The sequence below is a fragment of the Sus scrofa genome, chromosome 6, assembly GCF_000003025.6.
Source record: "Sus scrofa isolate TJ Tabasco breed Duroc chromosome 6, Sscrofa11.1, whole genome shotgun sequence".
NCBI classification, from domain to species: domain Eukaryota; kingdom Metazoa; phylum Chordata; class Mammalia; order Artiodactyla; family Suidae; genus Sus; species Sus scrofa.
In genome coordinates, this window is record NC_010448.4 from 55497220 (window position 1) to 55510084 (window position 12865).

Sequence of the window (12865 nt, forward strand, 5' to 3'; positions counted from 1 at the left end):
GCCTGGAACTGGTGGCCCCACTCTGAGGAAGACTGGGGGGCTGGGAGAGAAACTAAGAAGTGGGGTGAGTGTCTGGAGGGGGGGACTGGAATGGGAGGTCCTTTCCAGGTCCCCACTATCCTTCACCCCCCTGAGGTGGCCTTTTAAGGGCGGGTCCCAGATGGGGTGCCTTCACCTCATTTTCTCCCCCATCCCAACCCAGCACCGGAAACCAGAATGTCTGGTCTGGTCCCTCCCCCCCACACCAGGCCCGGCTCCTGCACGTTGCCATGGAGATGGGAAGCAGTGGAGGGTACTGCTGACTTTGGGGGAGTGGGGATGGGCTGGGGGGTTGGGGAGGGAAGACTAAATGTCTGAGGGGGGGAGGAGAGTTCCAAGAGCTGTGGGTGAGCCAGCATCTAACCTTGGTCCGGCCAACCCCTCCCCCAGGCCTGGCCAACGCTCCGAAGCCCCCTCCCCCTTAGGTACCCAGCATAGCTGCCCCCACCTCTATCCTGGTGGAGATCCCAGCTCCTCCAACCCGACGACTCCACATCCCACCTCCCGGCCAGGAGCCGGCAGCCACTCCCCCTCGGTGACCCCGGCTGACCCCCAGCCTCCACGGGGCACTAATGGGGCAGCCAGTGGCCTGAACGCAAAGCTAGTCGGGTTCCCCTTCCCGCCCCCGGCGCACGCGGCTGCCCCCAACCCCCAGGACCAGCTCCGGCCCCTCCCCCTCAGGCCCCGAGGGAGGGAGCGGGCACACTCCGCCGGGGCGGCATGAATCAAACGCTCCGCGGCTAAGAATAGCTGGCACGCAGCTGGTACTGAGACGGGCTGAGGAATCGGCTGGGGGGGGGGAGAAGGGGAGAGAGGGGGTGCCCTGGGAAGCTGCGGGGGGACGGGGGGCGGCTGGTGTGGCCGAGGGCCGGGCCCGGGAGAATGAATGGAGGCGGAGAGAGGCGGGGAGAGGCGGGGAGAGGGAGCCGGGGCTGGGGCCGAGAAACTGGTGGGGGAGAGCTCGGGTCCGGGGAGAGGGGGCGGGGGCACCCAAGAGCGGGACTCGGGGGCGGGAGCCAAGGGGGCGCGCCGGCCGGCGGCGAAGGAAGAGGGGACTGGGTGGGGATGCGGGGAGCTAGTGAAGGGGTGGGAGGGGATTGGAGGAGCCGGGAAGGAGAAGCTGGACCACAGGGGGTCGAAGGGGGCGGAGGAGGCCCAGGCCCAGACCCCTGCTGGACGGGATGGCCACCGGGAGGCCCTGGGGCAGGGGCCACGAGGGATGGGGCCGCAGAAGGGGGTCCGGGGCCCAGGTGGGCCGGGATGGGCGAGGCGGGGGAGTGGCCGGGCAGGGCCAGGAGGCGGGTACAGCGACCGAGCCTTTGGCCGCGGAGCGCGGGGAAGCGGGTTCCGCCAGGGGGCTCGGCTGGCGGGGGATGGGGGGGGCGCATCGTCTCATCAAGTCTGCAATCTGGGACGGGGCACGCGGGACCCGGGCGTAACCCAATTTGGCGTCACCCGGGGCCACGTTCCCCTCCTCACCCCCACCCCCCACCGCACACCCGGGCCGGGAGCCCGGCGCTCGGCCAAGGACGTCCCGGGCGCCCCCGCCCCCTCCCGCGGCCCCAGCCCCGGCCCCGCACTTCCCCCCCCCGGACCCCCGGTTTTCGGCCCCCTTACCTGCCTGGCGGGGCTGCTGCGTCCCGGTCGGCGGCGCCCGCGGCCCCTCCCCCACCCCCACCCCCCACCCCCCGGAGACGGGGGACCCTCAGGCCATGCCCCACCGCCCCGGAGGGCGAGCGGGCCCGGGGAGGGGGCGGTCGGGGGCCGGGGGGGCGGGCGGGGGGCCGAGGACCTCACCCCCCCCGCGGGCCGGGCCTGGCCATCCGCAGAGCGCCCCCCCTTCCGCCGCGGCCGCCGCGCCCCTCCTGGCTCGCCCGCCCCCGGCTCGGTCCGGCCGGCTCCGGGCGCCGCGTCTCCGCCTGCTCTGCCTCCTCCTCTTTCTCGGGCCGCCGCCGCCGCCGCCGCCGCCGCCGCCGCCGCCGCCCGCTCCGCGCCTCCTCTGCCTCCCTTCTCGCGCTCTCGCTCTCTCGCTCTCGCTGTCTCTCCCTCACCCCGTCTCTCTCTCCCTCCCTCTCTCCCTCCCTCCCCTCCCTCCGCCCTCTCCCCTCCCTCCCGGAGCCGGCGGCGGAGACATCGCCCCTCCCCGCGCCCCCAAACCTCGCCCATCCCCCCACCGCCGGCTCCGCCCCCTCCCCTGCCCTCCCCCACCCCTCCTCTCCGCCGCCAGATCCCCGAACCCTGGCTCCACCCCTGACGGCCCCTGTACCCCGACCATGCGGCCCCGCCCCCTAAGGGCTCCGCTCCACGCGCCCCCAGCATCGCCCCTTCCCAGCGCGCCTCCTACCCCTCTATATACCGTGAGGCCCAATAAATATTTGTTGCTAGACCCAACACCCCGAAATTGGATTGTGAGAGCTATAGATTACTGTCCCCTCAAACCCACGCGCGCGCGCGCGCACACACACACACACACACACACACACACACACCCCTTCCCCCCAGGCACAGGTGCAGAGAGTCGCTGGCTGGCCCTGCACCTGCAGATGTGCTCACACATTCCTTCTCTCCTGGGCGGGCACCACCCGATATACCTGAATGTACATTGTCGCGAACGGATCCAGCTACAACACGTACATATTACACCCATGTGCTGGAGCCGGCACACGGCAGAGCACACGCATTTACCCGCCCCACACATGGGCACCCAGCCGGCTGTGCCTGCTCAGATCTCCAGCTCACACGCATCCCAGAAACAGAGACACAGAATCGTAGGGAGATGGGTGCCTGCGTCTCCATCACACGCGTCCACCGCACCATCCATCACACAGGTGTGCGCACACACGCCCATTGAGAGGCACAACCCTGCACCATGGCTCCTCTCCGTGATCATCATTGCTGACATTTCTCAGCCCTTCCTGCGTGCCGGCTTCTGTTCTGGATTGACTCATCAACTTCTCGCCCCAGCCCCTCAGGTAGGGACTTGCACCACCTCCCCATTTTCCGGAGGGGGGCAACCAAGGTACAGAGAGGTTAAGTAACTTGCCCAAGGTCACCCAGCCAGAAAGAGGTGGTGGCAAGGATCAGAGACAGGTAGCCTGGCTCCAAGGCTTCAGACGGCTGCTGTTCAGTACTGGGCATTCCATAGTTGCATCTCCTCCTCCCTCACACACGGAGGTCATGCCCAACCATCTCTGAGGCTCAGTTCCCCGCTGGCTGCATGGGATACAGTTACAGAGACAGGGCAGGTCCCATAGAGCGGTGGTGACAGCATCCCCCCACCTCAAGTTCCTACCCTTCTTCCAGCTCCAACAGCTCCTCAGCCGGAGCCCAGGCACCTGCAGGGGGCAGTTCCAGGCTGTCTCTGGATGCACCTCCAGCTGCAGGCTCCTGGGGACCAGGGTAAGAGCTGGAGCAGGTGCCAGCTGAGCTCCAGGAGGCTCCCCTCTGGATGCACACCCACCAGCGCAGGTGGTGAGCAGCTGGGCCTGGGGAGAGAACATCTGCCCGCATTGGCGCCAGCAGTGAGAGGGGCTGCAAAGCCTCCTATGATGTACAAGGTCTTTCCTGGCCTGTGCATTCTCTCAGTGACAGGGTCCCCAGGCTGCTCCTGGGTGCCCGAGAGAGGATCAGGCTCTGAGCAAGTGGGCAGCCTGCCCAAGGTCACATCGTCCTCTGCTTTCTTGGAAAATGGAAGGTTCGATGATGCCTTGATTTCAAGACCCCCTCCTAAGGCTTGTGGCTGCTGAGGGCAGATGCCCCGATCTTGCTTAGAGCCAGAAGCCTTGGCTAGCTGCCACCAGGCTGGTGACCCCCAGCCGGGTGCCTCGGTTTCCTCCCTTGAAGAGTGGGCTTTGGCATCCCTGGCTTGTGAGCACCATGTTTGCTGGCACCAGCAGCCCAGGCTGGGGCTGGGAAAACCCTCCATGACTCATGGGTCTGGCACAGAGTGGGCATGGCGTGCCCTCCCATTTCCCTTGCCTCTGCGCCTCCCTCGCACAGTCCCCATCACCTCCAACCTGGCTGCCACCCCTTCCCCAGTAGCACAGGGAACTCGGGTTGCCCCCTAAACACAACCAGCCAGCCTTCGGTCTTTGGCCTGAGCTGTTGCCCTTCCGGGACAGGCCATTTCCTTCCTTGCTCAATTGATGGAGGACCTACTATGCACTGGGTTACCCTGTTCCAGCTCTGGGGATCCCGCAATGGCTCTGCCGGCCTTTGTTGCTTGGAGATAGAAAGCCAGCAAATAAACAAGCCAACAAGGCAAGGCCAGTCTTGATTCTACCAAAAAGATAAAACAGGGTGTTAGGGAGTTCCCGTTGTGGCTCAGTGGGTTAAGAACCTGACTAGTATCCATGAGAATTCAGGTTGGATCCCTGGCCCAGCTCGGTGGGTTACGGATCCTGCATTGCTGTGGCTGTGGCGTTAAGTCCCCCGCTGCTTCTCCGATTCAACCCCTTGCCTGGGAACTTCCATATGCCGCAGGTGTGATCCTAAAAAAAATGGGGTGTTCGCACTTGGGGAAGGCCTCTCTGAGCTGAGACCTCAATGATGAGAAGGAGCTGGGGGAAGAGCCTTCTAGAAGGAGAAAAAGGCTAGTGCCAAAGCTCTGGAGTGGGAAGGAGCTTAGCATTCAGGCAATAGCTAAGAGGCCATCATGGTTGGAGCCTGGGGGGTGAGGAGCAATGGGGGTGATGAGCCTGCAGAGGTGCAGAGGGCCCACCCTTCCCAGCCCCCCTCCACTGGGCAGGTCAGGCCAGTGCTGAGGGCAGGGCTTGGCTTCTCTCCCACTTATGATGGGAAGCTGGGGTGGGGGGGAGAGAGCAGGGGAGTGGGGAGTGATGTGGTCTGATTTATGGTTTGGAAGCGTGGCTCTGGCTGCGGCAAGCTGCGTGGATTGGTGGGGGCTCGGAGGAAGGAGGGGGCAAGCCGGGAGGAGGGGACTGCAGTGGTCCAGGCAGGAGAGGAGACACCTCGCTGAACGCTCAGAGCTGTTTGTGCACCCAACCAGCCGGGCATCTGGGTGCCCCGCCTCCCCAAGCCCCCCCACCCCACCCCAGCTCCCCTCCTCCTCTCTGCCCCAGCCCCTCACCCAGTCTGTCTGCCAGTCTGCCGGTCTGGGAGCAGCTGGAATCCCCAGCGTTGCCCCACCCAGGACCTGGCTTCCAGAAAAGCATGGCAGATGAGTCCAAGAGCCCCACCTAGGTGTGCACACTCAGCCACACGCGTGTTCTTTGTGTGTCTCCCCACCCACACTCACTTGCTTGGAGAGCAGGATGGGGGGCAAGGGCTTGGAGAGCAGGATGGGGGGGTAGAGCCTGACTGAGGCGGGAGAGCCTCCTCCTACAGGACAGGGTGTGTGGCCACAGAATAATAACAACCTTAGCAAGACCTTGAGGTCTCCCCTGTCTTGAGGAGTGATGGGGGGGAGGGGAGAGGGGAGCAGGACCAAGCCCCCACAACCTCCTGAGATTCTTGGGCAGAGGCTGTGCCCCAGGACCCCTCGGGAAGCTGGCTCCATTCTCTTCCTGATCTTCGGCGCTGTTGGCCGTGGCAGAAGGAAAGGGCAGGGCAGGACAGGGCAGGACGGAAGCAAACCCTGGAACGTGGGAAGAGGAGGGTGTGTGTGAAGACCCGAGGCGGGATCCAGGCTTTGGAACGTTGGAGGTTTCCGGCCACAGAGGCAGGGCCTCGGGGGAGCCAAGAGAGGCGGGGAGAGACACACACGAGAGGAGCAGAGACCAACGGACCGAGACAGGAGTTGGGAGGAGAGGGACCAGACAGAAGCTGGAAGAGGCGGGGACCAGGAGGCTGGGTAATCTGCACACGCTCCAGTCCACCGAGACACCATTCTCCTCCGAGATACCCTTCTGCAGCCTTGGGTGCTCCGAGCCCAGCCTGATGCAGGCAGCCTGGCTCCTCGGGGCCCTGGTGGTACCCCAGCTCCTGAGCTTCAGTCATGGGGCTCGGGGAGCTGAGAGGGAGTGGGAGGGGGTCTGGGGTGGCGCCCAGGAGGAGGAGCGGGAGAGGGAGGCCCTCATGCTCAAGGTGAGTTGGGGAGGGCTGGGACTCTAGTGGGGGGACTGGCGGGGAAGGGGGGCAGGGGGGCTGTAGGCTTGGGAGGGGGGTATTCCAGGGTGAGGAAAATGGGCAATGAGGAGGGACGGGATGGGCTCAGAAGATGAGGGTGATGGGTTTGGAGACGGGGTTGGGCCAGAGAGCTAGCTTACAGCTGGAAAAAGGCGGCTGGAGTGTCTGGGGAGTCAGAATGCAGCGGCCAGGCTGGCCCTGACCTTTCCTCCCCTGTCTCAGCATTTACAGGAAGCCCTGGGGCTGCCTGCGCCGAGGGGGGACGAAAATCCCCAGGGAACCCCTACAGGCGAAGGGGCCCGAGTGACTGAGAACGATGCTCAGGGGGAAGAGGAAGGAGAGGAGGAACCAACACGAACCCCTTCCTCCAGACCCAGCCCCTCTCCCACCCCTGAGGACACTGTCACTTATATCTGTGAGTAATCGTGAAGTCTGCCCTGCGCCCAGGGTTCCGAGGTCATTTTCACAAAAACGAACGTCCTTTCACCGCCCCGGGATCTTTCCATAGCCCACCGCCCAGCTCGGAATCCCCACAACCTCCAGGAGCTCCGGGTCCCGGCTCTGCCTCCCAAGAGCCCAGGGCGACCGGGCCCCTACTTTCCAGGAGTCCTAAGTAACACCCCCCTCTTCCCAACTCTGCCCCAGAAGACCTAGGTCCTGGTCCCCCTAGGTCCTCTGCTCCCCTGACTCCGCCCCCAGGGTCCTTATACAGCGTGTGCCCTGTCCATCCGCAGTGGGCCGCCTTGCCGGCCTGGACGCAGGCCTGCACCAAGTACACGTCCGTTTGCACGCGTTGGACACCCGCGTGGCCGAGCTGACTCGGGGGCTGCGGCAGCTGCGGGAGGTGGCGGGCGACACCCGCGACGCCTTGCAAACCCTGCAGGAGGCGCAGAGCCGCGCTGAGCGCGAGCACGGCCGCTTAGAGGGTGAGTCGCAGGGCGTGGGGAGGAGAAAGAGGAACGATCCGGGTCAGGTGGGGGACTGGTGGGAAGAGGGGGGCCTGGAAAGGTCTGAGAAGAAGTGACGACCCTGGGTGTCAGGGACGAGGGGGTTTTTGGAGATCTGGGGCGTGTAGGCTGATGGGCGGCTTAGAGTTGCGGGCAGGGTGAGAGCTGGGCGCAGGCGGACGGGGGGAGAAGCACACTCCCCAGCACGCGCTGGAGCGGACCCCACTCTGGCGGTACCACGCCCCCTACAGACCCGCCCCATCAGTCTGGCTCCGCCCCTGGAGACCGTGACGGCCTCTTCCTCCGGGCGGTTCTGACCCCGCCTCCTTCCCGCCCTCGAGGCCCTAACCCCGCCTACGCTCCTCCCCGCCCCGCCCGCAGGCTGCCTGAAGGGGGTGCGCCTTGGCCACAAGTGCTTCCTGCTCTCGCGCGACTTCGAGGCGCAGGCGGCTGCGCAGGCGCGGTGCACGGCACGAGGCGGGAACCTGGCGCAGCCCGCGGACCGCCAGCAGATGGAAGTGCTCACCCGCTACCTTCGCTCGGCGCTCGCCCCCTACAACTGGCCGGTGTGGCTGGGTGTGCACGATCGGCGCGCCGAGGGCCTCTACCTCTTCGAGAACGGCCAGCGTGTGTCCTTCTTTGCCTGGCACCGTGTGCCCAGCCCCGAGCCCCGGGCAGGGCCCAGCGCCGCGCCGCACCCACTCAGCCCCAATCAGCCCAACGGCGGCGCGCTGGAGAACTGCGTGGCCCAGGCATCGGACGACGGCTCCTGGTGGGACCACGAGTGCGAGCGGCGCTTGTACTATGTCTGCGAGTTCCCCTTTTAGCGGGGCCGGTCCCCCGCCTCTCCACTCCATCCCATCACCTCCTTTTGCCTGGGTGGTGCACCCTGCAAAGCCGCCCTTCCCTCCTTGCCCACAGGTGGAAGGGTGTTCCCCCTGGCTGGCCCATCCCGGGTTGGGGGGGCTCCTGCGGGGCCAGGACCCCTTCCTTGCCTGTCTTTCCCGGAAGCGATGAGCACCGGCCTAGGTCCGGCGCCATTAAAGCCTTGTGGAATCTGGCTTGAGCAGACAGTAGAGACAATTTTGGCCTTTATCTCCCTGCAGGGTGAGGCAGGAGGGGCAACGTCCTGTCTCCCTTTTACAGCTCTCATTTGAGCCCCAGATCAGAGTGATGGAGAACACAGGTGCATATGTATTCAGGGTCATCCGCTCCTGCGCGCTGATGTCTGGGGTAGAGGAATGCGCACGCTGCTGACGCCTCCACCCCCCTGGTCCCCCGACTCAAGGCCTTTGGGACCCTGAGCCTTGGCCTTGGTCCTGATGGATGAGCTCTAGGAAGCACAAAGGAGCTAAAACCACTGACAAGTCCTGCTGTAAACATTCTCATTTAATTTCTTTTTGTGTGTCTTTTTTCACCAGATGGTACCGTAATGTCACTTAAAGTCAGGCACTGCCCTACCTCCTTCTTTCCCACCCCCAGGGGCACATGTTGAGACACGAGGACCTACTCAGCCTGGAAGCTTAAGATTGCCTCCCAATGATCCCTTCTGTACTCCCTGGCCTGTGAGGCCATGAGCCAGTCCCTTCCTCACCCTGAGGCTCTGTTTCCTCATCTGCACATGGCCTTGTTTGGCTCTTGGGATGTTCAGATGTGCCCAGGAAAGTGCGAATTCGGGTAATGGTGGGGTGGGAGCCACACACTATTTCCTTCCCACCGATTGTTCATACCTTAGCCCCTTGGGGGCAGTGAGGACACCCAGAAGTGGGCCGGCCTGGGCCTCGGCACTGTGGACAGCACTCTTTGTGGGAACACCCAGTGTCTCCCCCACCAATACTGATCTCCTGACCCTGATCTCATGGCGCCCAGGAATCCGAGCGTGGCCCTGTCTATCCTTAACATCTCTGTTCTCCTTCATCAGTCATATGGCACCACCTGCCCAAAGTGTCACCACTGGATCCACCAGAGGGAGGGATAAACCACTCTCATCTCTGGAAGGAGGAGTACCACCCTCTCCCTTTAGAAGTCATTGCTCAGCCCCAAAGCCCCCCTAGGAAGTAGGGAATGGGGGTCTTGGGTGGGCAGGGGTCAAGAAGGCTACAATCAGGGAGTTCTTGCTGTGGCACGACAGGATTGGTGGCATCTCTGCAGCGCCAGAATGCAACCCAGCACAGGAGGTTAATGGATCTGGCATTGCCACAGCTGCGGCATAATTTGCAACTGCTGCTTGGATCTGATCCCTGGCCTGGGAACTCCATATGCTGGGGGGCAGCCAAGGGAGGGGGGAAAGGCTTCCATCAAGGGACTGAAGACTTTGCCCAAAATTCATCTCTCTCTAAGCTTGTATCCCAGGGTTGCAGTGGGACAGTATGATGGGTTACAGACAACCAAAGGGCAGATTAGGCAGACACTGATGAGTGTCTGCTGTTCCCTGGGAAGGGTCCACCCTCACAGGCCCTGACATTCCGGAAAGTCAGTGGATGGGACAGCTCAGTGGTTACCTGCCTGGATTTTGGAGCTAGGTGGCCCAGGTTCTAATCCTACCTCAGCTACTTATCTCCTGGGCAACTTGAGTGAGACATAACTTTGCTGTTCCAAGTGTCCCCATCTGTACAATGGGGATGATAACAGTTACCTTCTAGAATGGTGCTGGGCACAGAGGGATCAAACATCAGCCCTGATCCTCGCTCAGCTGCTTGGCTCCTCTAACCTCCCCTTCATCTCTGCGAGCTCTCTCCAGACACTGTCTTTGCATATGCAAAGGTCATTCCAAGAACTGGCTCATGTGTCACCCTGAACAAACTGCCTCCCCAGCTCCCCACCCCAGCAGGGTTTGGTGTTGCTTTTGGTGTTTCAGAACTGCTGACTCCTCTACGGACCTAGCCCTGATCAGCCAGACTGGGGCACCCTCATGGGGCAGGGCTGGGTATGACCAGCTCCAGGTCCCCAGCATCCCCTGACACGTGGGGGTTCTTTAAATGAAGATGCCTGCATGTGACCATTTTAGGAAATCTGAGATGAAATGGATTTGTAAGTGCTTCTCGTCTTCCCTGGAGTTCCCGAGGCTTTCGTCAGACACATCCTCTGGGCTCCAACTGGGTCTTGGGCTTTCCTCGTCGCACTTCCCATTATTCTAGGTGCCAGCATTTGGTCAGTGTGTCATACCAGTCCAGGGACAGAGCTGTGGACATACAGAGACGTCCAAGGTGGGGAGTGGAGGGCATTAGCTGGGACAGCTTAATGCTCGCCTGCGCGTTGCATTCTGGGCTGATTCCGGACTCGGGTCTGTATATGTGCACCCTGCTGCCTCCTCCGAGAAGCCCTCCCGGGCCTCTCAAGGGCCAGCTCTTGCCAATGCCACCTCCTTGGCTCTCATTGGAGAGCCTGCGGTTTGAGAGCTCGGAGGCCCAGACCAGAGAAAGCCTCAGCTGTTGGTTGGGTGCTCTGCGTTAAGGGATCCTAGGCAAGTGGTAGAGGAACGGCGCAAGGCCTGAGAGGACCCGGCGGGAAGAAAAAGGACCAGGGGGGCACGGGCCGGCCGACTACAAATCCCAGGTTGTTGAGCGGCAGGCCCTGTACTACCTGCCCAGAACCACATTTCCCAGAAGCCGTCAGGCGCTTCCTACAGAGCCTCCTGCTAGTTCCGCCCCATCCTCCCACGTGAAGCTCGTCCATATTTCCCAGCGTCTGGAGGACCACACCCCCTGTAATAAGGTCAGAGGTCGACCGTCTCCAATCACAGCTCCCTGGCTCCCCACCTACCGGGCCCCGCCCCGAGGTACTTTGGGAAATGTAGTCCGATCCTGAGTCAATGGGTGGGAAAGCCCAATTTGGCAGAGTCTATCATTGCGTTAGGCTTAGAGTGTAATGAGGGCTCCGATCTTTCTCAGGCGAGTTTTTCAAAATAAGGGTGAATCTCTACGGGTGCATCATAACCATTTTTTTAAGTGAAATTAATTCATAGAAAATAACAGGATGCAGAGAAAATGGAAAGGGTTCTTAAAATTTGAGTTGTTCAGTACGTACTGACTTACAATTTAAAAACACAATACAAAATTTTTTCCTTTACCTGCCACAGTTTTTCTAAACACTAGTCTTAACCAACTTGGCCTCTTAAAAAAAAAAATCTAAACGTTTTACTTGGAAATAATTTCAAGCTTACAAATAACCTGCACAAATACAAATAATATTTTGCATTTGTATATGCCCTTGACCCAGATTTATTTATTTATTTATTTATTTATTTATTTATTTATTTTTTTGTCTTTGTTGTTGTTGTTGTTGTTGTTGTTGTTGCTATTTCTTGGGCCGCGCCCGCGGCATATGGAGGTTCCCAGGCTAGGGGTTGAATCGGAGCCATAGCCACCAGCCTACGCCAGAGCCACAGCAACGCGGGATCCCAGCCGCGTCTGCAACCTACACCACAGCTCACGGCAACGCCTGATCGTTAACCCACTGAGCAAGGGCAGGGACCGAACCCGCAACCTCATGGTTCCTAGTCAGATTCAGAGTTCCCGTTGTGGAGCAGTGGTTAACGAATCCGACTAGGAACCATGAGGTTGTGGGTTCGGTCCCTGCCCTTGCTCAGTGGGTTAACGATCAGGCGTTGCCGTGAGCTGTGGTGTAGGTTGCAGACGCGGCTGGGATCCCGCGTTGCTGTGGCTCTGGCGTAGGCCGGTGGCTACAGCTCCGATTCGACCCCTAGCCTGGGAACCTCCATATGCCGCGGAAGCGACCCAAGAAATAGCAACAACAACAACAACAACAACAAAAGACAAAAAAAAAAAAATGTTTTAATCTTCCTTTTTCCTCTGGCTATTCAGGCTGCAAATCATGGTATGTGCATGAGAATTCTCTCTAACGGACTCCCTGAATATTTATTTGATTTTATTTTAGTCTTTTTAGGACCCACCCTGCAGCCTATGGAGGTTCCGGGGCTAGGGGTCGAACTGGAGCTGCAGCTGGCGTCCTGTGCCACAGACACAGCAACGCAGGATCCCAGCCATGTCTGAGAACCACACACAGCTTACAGCAACGCTGGATCCTTACCCCACTGAGTGCTCATGAATAGTAGTTGGGTTCACTACTGCCGAGTCACAGAGGGAACTCCCCTGAATTCATTTTAAATGAGGTTTTCCTCTATTTTCACTCTATCTATCATCTATCCATCCATTTATCCACCTATCCTTTCATCATCCACCCTTCTATCCTAACCCATTCACCAGGGACAAACCAAAGTCCGATTTAGTGACTCCCTGCAGTGAAAGAGACCACATCCCGAAAGAGCTGGGATTGAGCTATAGGACTTAGGGGACAAGAGGAATTTGAGTGAAATTTAACTGGAGCTGTGTTTTAATAGCTTCTGAGCAAAGCAGGGATCGGTTTAAATGAGTCAACATCAGGTCTGGGCTGCAGAGTGGACTCAGGGTCCTGTTTCCTTGGAAACTACAAAGTTAAGATAAATATGGCATGTTGTGTCTAGAAACTCCATCTAAAGCGCTGTAGCTGGGCTGGAAACTGAGGCTTATTGTCTGCGTCAAAGGGACGTACATCTGCCAGGCGAGAGTAGGATGTTTAATTTTTATTTATTTATCTATCTTGGTCTTTTTAGGGCCACACCCGAGGCATCTGAAGATTCCCAGGCTAGGAGTCGCATAATCAGCTACAGCTGCCAGCCTCCGCCACAGCTACAGCAACATGGAATTCAAGCCACATCGGTGACCTCCACCACAGCCGCAGCCACACCAGATCCAAGCCACACCTGCAACCTATGCTGCAACTCGTAGCAATGC

At 60.5% G+C, this 12865-nt stretch overlaps 1 protein-coding gene across 3 annotated transcripts; it reads left to right on the forward strand.

Annotated features, from left to right (window-relative positions):
- Positions 5673 to 8471, forward strand: CLEC11A (C-type lectin domain containing 11A). 3 transcript variants are annotated; one of them, XM_005664792.3, is made up of 5 exons: positions 5736 to 6084; positions 6349 to 6541; positions 6861 to 7052; positions 7455 to 7845; positions 8180 to 8471. In XM_005664792.3, the coding sequence occupies exons 1-5, from the start codon at positions 5938 to 5940 to the stop codon at positions 8328 to 8330; spliced, it is 1074 nt and encodes a 357-aa protein (XP_005664849.1). In that variant the 5' UTR covers positions 5736 to 5937; the 3' UTR covers positions 8331 to 8471. The 3 variants fall into 3 exon arrangements, with proteins under 3 accessions (XP_003356058.1, XP_005664849.1, XP_020950468.1); XM_021094809.1 differs by having other exon boundaries at positions 5737 to 6084; positions 8220 to 8471; XM_003356010.4 differs by having other exon boundaries at positions 5673 to 6084; positions 7455 to 8470.

What these genes read in the sequence shown, in the direction of transcription:
- CLEC11A (XM_005664792.3), top strand. Translation starts at nt 5,938, where the DNA reads ATGCAGGCAGCCTGGCTCCTCGGGGCCCTGGTGGTACCCCAGCTCCTG. An exon ending in GGACACTGTCACTTATATCT is followed by an intron (nt 6,542 to 6,860) that starts GTGAGTAATCGT and finishes GTCCATCCGCAG; the next exon opens with TGGGCCGCCTTGCCGGCCTG. An exon ending in CGAGCACGGCCGCTTAGAGG is followed by an intron (nt 7,053 to 7,454) that starts GTGAGTCGCAGG and finishes CCCCGCCCGCAG; the next exon opens with GCTGCCTGAAGGGGGTGCGC.